Raw genomic sequence first — 9,875 nt, 5'->3', positions numbered from 1 at the left:
CTGATTAGCCTCCCAAAATTTGAAAATTTGAAGTTTATATGGGAATTACTATGGGAAAACAAAACTTTTTGTTTTGTTTTCCCATAGTGAGTTTAAACTTTCGGAGGCTAATCAGGATCCGATTTGAAACCGCTTGAACACTGTGGAGCGAAAATTTAAAATTTTGCCTCAGTCTAATGCCCAAAAACGGCCCCGACTCCTTTGCTCTTCTACTATCAACTGTGGTTGATTCTTATCAGCTTAACTAGAATCACTAGAATCAATACCGGTGCTATAAATACGTCCGATAACATTTTGTCGATCTAGTAGAAAGCCAACCGTTCGTGCAAGTACATGTGTTTTACCGGGTATATTAACTTAAAAAACTGTCTCCAATTAACCAAAGATGTGCCGGAACTTCGAAAGATTTTTATTGTCGAATGTGAGTTTCAATTTTCTAGTCATAGAACAATAAGCTGAGAGCAGGTTTTTTTTCTTTATTATCGTGATTTTTAGCCGTAGGCTAGTTCATCGCCTAAAGTTGAGAGCAAGTGTAAAGCTCCAGTTCTCATGTAACAGCCAAGAAGAATAAGAATAAGAAGAAGAAGAATTTTAGGTGGAAGTTGCAATATGTATCTGAAATTCAATTCGTTCAATTTGTTCGGAGCAATCAGTCGTGCAACTCAGTGAGTGAAACTTCATGAGTAACGTAAACCGTTTCCTAAGGCAGGATTTACGTCGATCTACGGTCGATTACGGTGTTGGCTTGCTGGTTTCGTATTCAACGTTCTGCATTACAGACCAAAATTTTTACCCATAAACAGCTCGACAAGGGTACCCGGGTACCCACAAAATTGAACTGCTTGCTACTGCGGCCAATTTCAACCGATTCTGAATCTTTTGGCACCAATGGATTCAGAAACTTATCTTCTTTCTGGACATTGCCAACAATGTCCATCCGGATTTTCTGAATAATGTCCCAGAACTAAGCATTTCCTTGGCACTTTCGCTAGAATTTTGAAGGAATCGATATCAAAGTATCAGCATTTCCTTCAAAAACAATTTCAGCTTACTTAAGGACCAGTTTAAGGTTTCTTCCCGAAACGGCCATTCGGGCGCAGGTTCCCGTAGGGCCTCTAGTGGCCATAGAAGTGTTTGGGAAAAAACCCCTGCAATATGGGTATCAAAATTCATGAATTTCCAGCAGGAGACTGTTTATCATAATTTTGTGATCATCCGATGGATTGTACACGGGACGGCCATTCTGGAGTAGGTTCCCGTAGGGCCTTTAGTGGCCATAGAAGTGTTTGGGAAGAGAATCCTACAAAATGGATATCAAAATTCATGAATTTATAGCAGGAGACTGTTTATCATAATTTTGAGGTCATCCGATGGATTGTCCCCAGGACGGCCATTCGGGCGCAGGTTCCTGTGGGGCCTCTAGTGGCCATAGAAGTGTTTGGGAAGAAACCCCTGCAATATGGGTATCAAAATTCATGAATTTCCAGCAGGAGACTGTTTATCATAATTTTGTGGTCATCCGATGGATTGTCCACGGGACGGCCATTCAGTATTATGTTCCCGTAGGGCCTCTAGTGGCCATATAAGTGTTTGGGAAGAGACTCCTGCAATATGGGTATCAAAATTCATGAATTTACAGCAGAAGACTGTTTATCATAATTTTGTGGTCATCTGATGGATTGTCCACGGGACGGCCATTCTGGAGTAGGTTCCCCTAGGGCCTCTAGTGGCCATAGAAGTGTTTGGGAAGAAACCCCTGCAATATGGGTATCAAAATTCATGAATTTCCAGCAGGAGACTGTTTATCATAATTTTGTGGTCATCCGATGGATTGTCCACGGGACGGCCATTCAGTATTATGTTCCCGTAGGGCCTCTAGTGGCCATATAAGTGTTTGGGAAGAGACTCCTGCAATATGGGTATCAAAATTCATGAATTTACAGCAGAAGACTGTTTATCATAATTTTGTGGTCATCTGATGGATTGTCCACGGGACGGCCATTCTGGAGAAGGTTCCCGCAGGGCCTCTAGTGGCCAAAGAAGTGTTTGGGAAGAAACTCCTGTAATATGGATATCAAAATTCATGAATTTATTTCAGGAGACTGTTTATCATAATTTTGTGATCATCCGATGGATTGTCCCCAGGACGGCCATTCGGGCGCAGGTTCCTGTGGGGCCTCTAGTGGCCATAGAAGTGTTTGGGAAGAAACCCCTGCAATATGGGTATCAAAATTCATGAATTTCCAGCAGGAGACTGTTTATCATAATTTTGTGGTCATCCGATGGATTGTCCACGGGACGGCCATTCAGTATTATGTTCCCGTAGGGCCTCTAGTGGCCATATAAGTGTTTGGGAAGAGACTCCTGCAATATGGGTATCAAAATTCATGAATTTACAGCAGAAGACTGTTTATCATAATTTTGTGGTCATCTGATGGATTGTCCACGGGACGGCCATTCTGGAGAAGGTTCCCGTAGGGCCTTTAGTGGCCATAGAAGCGTTTGGGAAGAGAATCCTACAATATGGGTATCAAAATTCATGAATTTATAGCAGGAGACTGTTTAGCATAATTTTGTGGTCATCCGATGAATTGTCCACGGGACGGCCATTCCGTATTATGTTCCCGTAGGGCCTCTAGTTGCCATATAAGTGTTTGGGAAGATACTCCTGCAATATGGGTATCAAAATTCATGAATTTACAGCAGAAGACTGTTTATCATAATTTTGTGGTCATCTGATGGATTGTCCACGGGACGGCCATTCTGGAGTAGGTTCCCGTAGGGCCTTTAGTGGCCATAGAAGTGTTTGGGAAGAGAATCCTACAATATGGATATCAAAATTCATGAATTTATAGCAGGAGACTGTTTATCATAATTTTGTGATCATCCGATGGACTGTCCACGGGACGGCCGTTTCGGAGTAAGTTCCCGTAGGGCCTCCAGTGGACAAAGAAGTGTTTGGGAAGAAACCCCTGCAATATGGGTATCAAAATTCATGAATTTACAGCAGGAGACTGTTTATCATAATTTTGTGATCATCCGATGGATTGTCCCCGGGACGGCCATTCTGGAGTAGGTTCCCCTAGGGCCTCTAGTGGCCAAAGAAGTGTTTGGGAAGAAACTCCTGCAATATGGATATCAAAATTCATGAATTTATAGCAGGAGATTGTTTATAATAATTTTGTGGTCATCCGATGGATTGTCCCCGGGACGGCCGTTCCGGAGTAGGTTCCCGTAGGGCCTCTAGTGGCCATATAAGTGTTTGGGAAGAAACCCTTGCAATATGGGTATCAAAATTCATGAATTTCCAGCAGGAGACTGTTTATCATAATTTTGTGATGGAGGCGAACCAGCCTAAGGCTGAAAGCCTCCTAAATAAAGCTAAATAATAATAATAATAATTTTGTGATCATCCGATGAATTGTCCTCGGAACGGCCATTCCTGAGTAGGTTCTCGTTGGGCCTATAGTGACCATAGAAGTGTGTATGTGCAGTGTCATCTATATGTGCAATTCTGTCACATTCTTAGGCACCTTTGCTTCTTGTATGGTAATTATTTTACTTGGGATGGTAGCAGGCTTTCTTCATTTATAGCGTGACCTAAGTAGTTCAAACTAGACATAAAAAACTTACAACTCCCAATTATCCTTAATGTTAGCATCTTGCAATCTTTCCAACACTAGGTATAACTTTTCATTGCACTCTTCCATTTTTTTTCCTGCGATAAGAACGTCATCCAAATAGGAATATACATTTACAATGCCCTCAAGCTTTTTGTCCATAACTTGCTGGAATATGGACGTAGTTGATGAGTAGACAACCCTTTTATTGTATTAATGGTCGTAAAACGTTAAGATCTCTCTGACAAAGCCAATTGAGTATGCGCTCCTTCCAAACCAAGAGCGCAAAAAACTTTGCATCCTGCCAAACTAGCAAATAAATCTTGTGCCACAGGAAGGAATTGGGGACAAGTATCTTACTTTACATCAGATACTTTACAGTCTATCATCAACCTTATTTCGTTATTTTTTTTTACGTAGACTACGTCTTACGGGAAGGTACTGGGGGTAAATCGAAAATCTAAAATTGCGATCGTCACGAAAAGGTGTAATTTTTTGAACGCTATAAGCTTTGTCATTTATAGATGAAATTAAAATCCGAATACACCAATCGATAGGAAATACCTTTCGTAAGCTGTTGCAATACACTTTTTTTCAATTTTTCATAAAAAAAAACTGTTTTAAAAATGGACCAATAAAAAGTGATAATCTTATCACTGTTTTCATGAAATAAACGTTCTCCCCAAACCCAGTCCTCATAATCAAGTACAATTTGGTTGCACATCGTGCTGCTTGATTCAGAAAAGTTATAAAACAGTGCTGCTAATGTGCCTCAACTCATTTTCGCTTCGGACTGTGGGTAAAGCAGCAGCAGTAGCAGCAGTATAGCAGCAGTAGGAAGGCGGTTCCTGTCAAGCACGCAGAGTTCGAGTTTTGCACCTCGAACTTTGCGCGCTTGACAGGAACCGCCTTCCTACTGTTGCTATACTGCACACTTAGAAATACCTAATTTTACACGTGAGGGAATCCATCTTTGACATAAAGGAAGAGACGTAAACAAACATGTCATGTAAAATTAAGTGCTCCTAGACTCAAAAGTTTGCTACTAGACGAAAAGTACGTTTGATTGAGCTGAATTTCACGTCTATTATGACACAATTTTATGTCAAAATTGACGCTCGTATATGTCAGTCTCAGAGCACCTAAATTTACCTAAAATATTTCTAAGTGTGTGCTGCTACTGCTGCTGCTTTACCCACAGTCCGAAGCGAAAATGAGTTGAGGCACATTAGCAGCGCTGTTTTATAACTTTTCTGATTCAAGCAGCACGATGTACAACCAAATTGTACTTGATTATGAGGACTGGGTTTGGTGAGAACGTTTATTTCATGAAAACAGTGATAAGATTATTACTTTTTGTTTGTCCACTTTTTTTTATGAAAAATTGAAAAAAAAAATTATTGGAACAGCTTACGAAAGCTATTTCCTATCGATTGGTGTATTCGGATTTTAATTTCATCTATAAATGACAAAGCTTATAGCGTTCAAAAAATTACACCTTTTCGTGACGGTCGCAATTTTAGATTTTCGATTTACCCCCAGTACCTTCCCGTAAGACGTAGTCTACGTCAAAATGTCGAATAGAAAATACAAGATCCAAAATATTCGAATTTCAGCACAAATGTGAAAAATGAAAGCCTATAACAAACAAATCTCGCGAAACTTTTCAAATAGACCAATCTACAGTGATTGATTCTCTTAATCGACGCTCTCATATCGAAGAAGGTTGAGTTTGATCGATTTGTCATTTGGCGTGGAACTGCTCCACACAGTTAAAAAAAATGGTGTAAATTTGCGTTACTATGATGCACATAAAAGGAGCGTCATACATCACACAAGTTTACATTACAGATCGCGTAAATTTATGACACATGTCATGAAATATTTCTTGCAAGCTGCTAGTTTACGTGAAAAGGAAGTTTTCATGCATACATTTTTGCATGCATGGATGTTTACATCACCAGTAAAATTCCAATTTTTTAACTGTGCATGATACCGAATAATTTGAAATTTTCTGTGAAGATTCTTTGATCCATATTGCACAGGTGTAATTTTCATGAAGGTCTGAGATTATTACCATTTATTTATGAATATATTGGATATTATTCACAAATCCAAAATTGACAGCTTGTTTGCATTTCGTTACAGACAATGGTACGCTTCATTCTGTTCAGCATTATCTGGTTGAGGATCATCGGAGGCACCATCTTTCCTCACATCATCACCATAGAGACGAAACATCCTATAGTCAACGAGACAATGTATGCCGCATATCCGAACCTCTGGAAGCTGAACATGAGCCACCAAACGAAATTTGAATTCCCAGTTGACCAGGTTCTGCTGATACACGACTCTCTGACACGTTACGAATGCAACAATTGTGGGATAAATTCCATCTACCAGATATCCTTGTCGAAGCTACCACAACTTACATATCTTATTGTAAATAATAACACCCTCCAGTACATACATCCAGATGCATTCCAGTACAATACGCTATTGGAAAAGGTCAGTCTGGTTGGCAATCAACTTTCCACATTCAATCCGGAAGCCACAATTCGGCACATTACTGCCCTATTCATAATGGATCTAAGCAGTAACGAGCAATTTGATTTGAACAAGGTGGACCTGCGATCTCCAAGATTGATGCTATTCACTTGCAATTACTGCCACACTACCTTTCTCGTTCAGGAAACACTGACCAACATGCCAAGACTTTCCGCGCTGTATCTGTCGTACAACGTAATAGACAGGATCGACGATGATGCTTTGATGCTGGCAAAATATATTACGAGGTTGACAATCAACGGTAATAAACCCTTGCAACGATTGAACCTTACATCAACATCACTGAAAGTGCTCAGTGCTGCAGAATGTAGTTTGAATGGCACGCTGGATACATCTCACTTACCGATGCTGGAATCTATCAACGTGAGAAATAATAGGATTGCTCGGATAAATGAGGATGGATTTCAGCAGAATCCAGATATCACAATTATCTTGCTGGACGATAATTCAATCGAAAAAGTCCCCACAATACTACTAGGACTTCCTATGAACAGGTTGAACCAGCTATGCATGGACAGGAATCCACTTCAACCGTGTGATCAAACTGATTATGCAAAGAAGCTGTACGAAATAAGAAGACTCCGCCGAAGTTGTTTGGATGATAAAAATCATTTGCATAAGTTTGAAAACTATCTACCGATTACTACTGGAAAAGCGGTATATAAGAAAACTCCCATCCATCTTCGTAGTAGTGATGGATTAACAGTAGACCTTTCGAATAGAGAAATTGTATACATAGAACCAGATTACCTAGTAGATGATAGAAATGTGACGAATGTTTTATTTGACGATAACCGTTCGTTTGAATTTCAACAGGATACGATATTTCTTAAAAGTTCTTCTGTTGAACTAATATCTTTAAATAATTGTTCAATCACAACATTATACGAGGCTACATTCAAAGAACTACCAAATCTAAAAACCCTGCATCTGCAGGGCAACCAAGTTCAATCCATTCATTCCCATTTATTGTTCAAAAATAACCCAAACTTAACATTTCTGAGCCTCTCACACAACAATCTTGAATTGATCGTTGCAAATGCATTCCAAACCCATTCCCAGTTAGAAATCCTTAACTTAGACTGGAACGATCGTCTATCAAACAGCGCCCATGGTCCGTTCCTTCTGAGCACATCACTAAGGAAGCTCAGCTGCAGACACTGCCGGTTTGTACGGCTTGACAATATGGCCCTGACAGGATTACCAAATCTGATAGAACTAAACCTAGAATACAATCAAATTGAAACATTGGAAGCTGATACCCTTCGGTGGACCACTGAACTAAAAAACCTTAATCTACGACATAACCGGCTGGTGGTTTTTAAACCGAACGTCAACCAGCTAAACCATATGAAGACACTTTGTCTAGCTGGTAATCCACAGTTTGACTTGGAACAATTGCTGTTGCATGACATTCCGAAGATTAAGCAGCTGAACAAAGATTGCCAAGACGAACAATTTTCCAACAACTTGGTCGAACGGTACAAATTAATAAAAGAAGCAAAAAATGGAACCATGGAGTTGCGACAAAGGGAATCTGCCTCATCAATGTACGTTGAAACATCATCTACCGTGTCTTTTACGGCAGATGTTAGTATTATTTTACTGATGGCTTGTTGCTTGGTCATTTTTATGTAATTTAATTGAAGACTTGTAAAGTGCTGTTTTAAATTCATAATTTGTTTTGCTATCTATTTGACAAAAATGGCAAATGGCCACCATTTGAACGAACCAGACTAACTTCTACTTTATTACAGAGGAATATGTATAGTGTAAAAAAACCGTGTGGAAAAAAACTACCGAGATTTCGATTTTTCACGTGCTTAAATATTTAAATCATTTTCATCGAATTTATATCATGCTATGGATGCTATGCGTAATTACAGCATGCAAAATAACACTCGACAGCAAGCTGATTTTCAGGGAGCATGTTGACAAAACATAGACAAAATGCAACATCTTGATGAGGTCACTGTACCTGCTTATAAGCGGCCCGGGTCACTGGGCGACAGCCTGGAGCTCATTCAACTTTTAAATTAATAATCACTGATCGTAAGACCACCTTCGAAAATGGTTGATCAAGCAAGTAAGCTAGCTAAATTTACTTTGAATAGCGAAGCAATGTGAAAACATAAGGTAATAGTGGAAACAGTGAAAAGTGTGAGGAGAGAATCAAGGACAGCAGGACCCCGCTATATTTAGTACAAATCACCTGCACTCAGTGAAGTTCCGGTAGACGTACCGGAAGGTAACACCGTCACCCCGTACAGCAAGCGCACGAAGGAGGTAAAGCTTTCCCACGAAGAACGAGTTACCCACTGAGTTCTACGCACCGCTTTTTCTCGGCGGGGTCTCCATTGACACTACTCACTTACAAAAAATCAGCCCGATTTCTCACTTTTCTTCTTTGCGGTTTAAGAAATAAAATACTACACAAAGTTGTAGATCTTATTATTTTCACAAACTTTGCTGAAAACATCAATGATTTAAATCGTCGCTTTCAATGAGATATGAAGTATTTCTTAAGGAAGGTCCCTTCAAATCGTTTTTTCAAGCAACTTTCTAGAATACTTCAACACGCTATCTCACAAATGCAACATGTTAAGAGCATTTATGTGTTCAAAACATACGATATTTTGGTGGATTATTTTTCAAATTGGGGCAACCAGTTTTTTTAAACTAATGACGTGATCAAAGTTTTACGTGCATTGATAAATATTTTCATGTATAAATACTGGAGGGGAAGCTATTTTTCGTTACAGGAAAGCTAATTTAAAATCATGGTTTTTAGCTCAATTTTAAGGCTTTTTTCTGGCATAACTTTTTAATCATCTTTTTCGTTAAAAATTTAATTTTTGTAGAAAACCGCACAGCTTGACAAATTAATATCGCACTGCAATATTATGAATCTGCTAATTTTAGTGGATGTGTGCCATATTATGTTATTGACATTATAGAAGTCATTGAAAAAGATGTACAGCGCAAAACCGTATTATTGACGTAGGACTACACGATTTTTGTTGTTGCTCCATTCAATAATATTCACTAGATTAATAACATCTAAACTTAATTCCCAAATCAACAATGTTTCAATTCATTATTAATTGAAATAAGGTAACGTTCAGTCGGCGACGCCTGATTTTCTGAGGCATTATCGACAAAAAAAATCAATCGTAAGTTAAAATGCATTTCATATAACATTCCAGTTTATAATACGTGCATCTGACATCATATAACATTTGTATATTGCATCTAATAGGGACTGTCCACTTGCACAACGTTTCCGAAGACACCAACCTTCTATCAAATCGGGATGCCAGGTTAAGCAAGTAATTAGAGAACAAATCGCACACTCTCGCTACCTGGTGAGCGAGTTATGAACTGAGCATTCCACCATCCAATACGCTTTATCCATCTGACACATTAATTAATTTAAAGTAAGTTATTACCTTATTATTAGTAAAGCTTTTACCTATTTTTGGATTCCCCTTGTTTACTCCGAAAATATTTCATTCTATTCTACACTTTTTTGGGTAATTTTGAACGAGCGTGTAAAAACTATAATCCAAATCTCGATGTACATTTTTTCTCCTTTGATCGATTCGCTTCACTGACTTTCTCTTGCGTTAATGCATCCGCAGATGAACTAACACAAAAAATTACAGGTGCGCTCTTTTATAACCTCAC

General features: G+C 38.9%; 1 protein-coding gene across 1 annotated transcript; it reads left to right on the top strand.

The window, feature by feature from the left end:
• Positions 1–345: 345 nt before the first annotated feature.
• Positions 346–7,738, top strand: LOC135699355 (toll-like receptor 6; the record flags this gene model as incomplete). The annotated part of the gene is made up of 2 exons (XM_065219598.1): positions 346–421; positions 5,769–7,738. Coding segments are annotated over exons 1-2 (2,006 nt in total), but the record flags the coding sequence as incomplete, so codon positions are not given.
• Positions 7,739–9,875: the final 2,137 nt, after the last annotated feature.

The sequence above is a fragment of the Ochlerotatus camptorhynchus genome, unplaced genomic scaffold (genome assembly GCF_037179485.1).
Source record: "Ochlerotatus camptorhynchus isolate MF236.1 unplaced genomic scaffold, CSIRO-AGI_Acam_v1.1 ptg000107l, whole genome shotgun sequence".
NCBI classification, from domain to species: Eukaryota; Metazoa; Arthropoda; class Insecta; order Diptera; family Culicidae; genus Ochlerotatus; species Ochlerotatus camptorhynchus.
The sequence above is the reverse complement of the archived record's forward strand: the minus strand, read 5'-3'. Positions and strand labels throughout refer to the sequence as shown.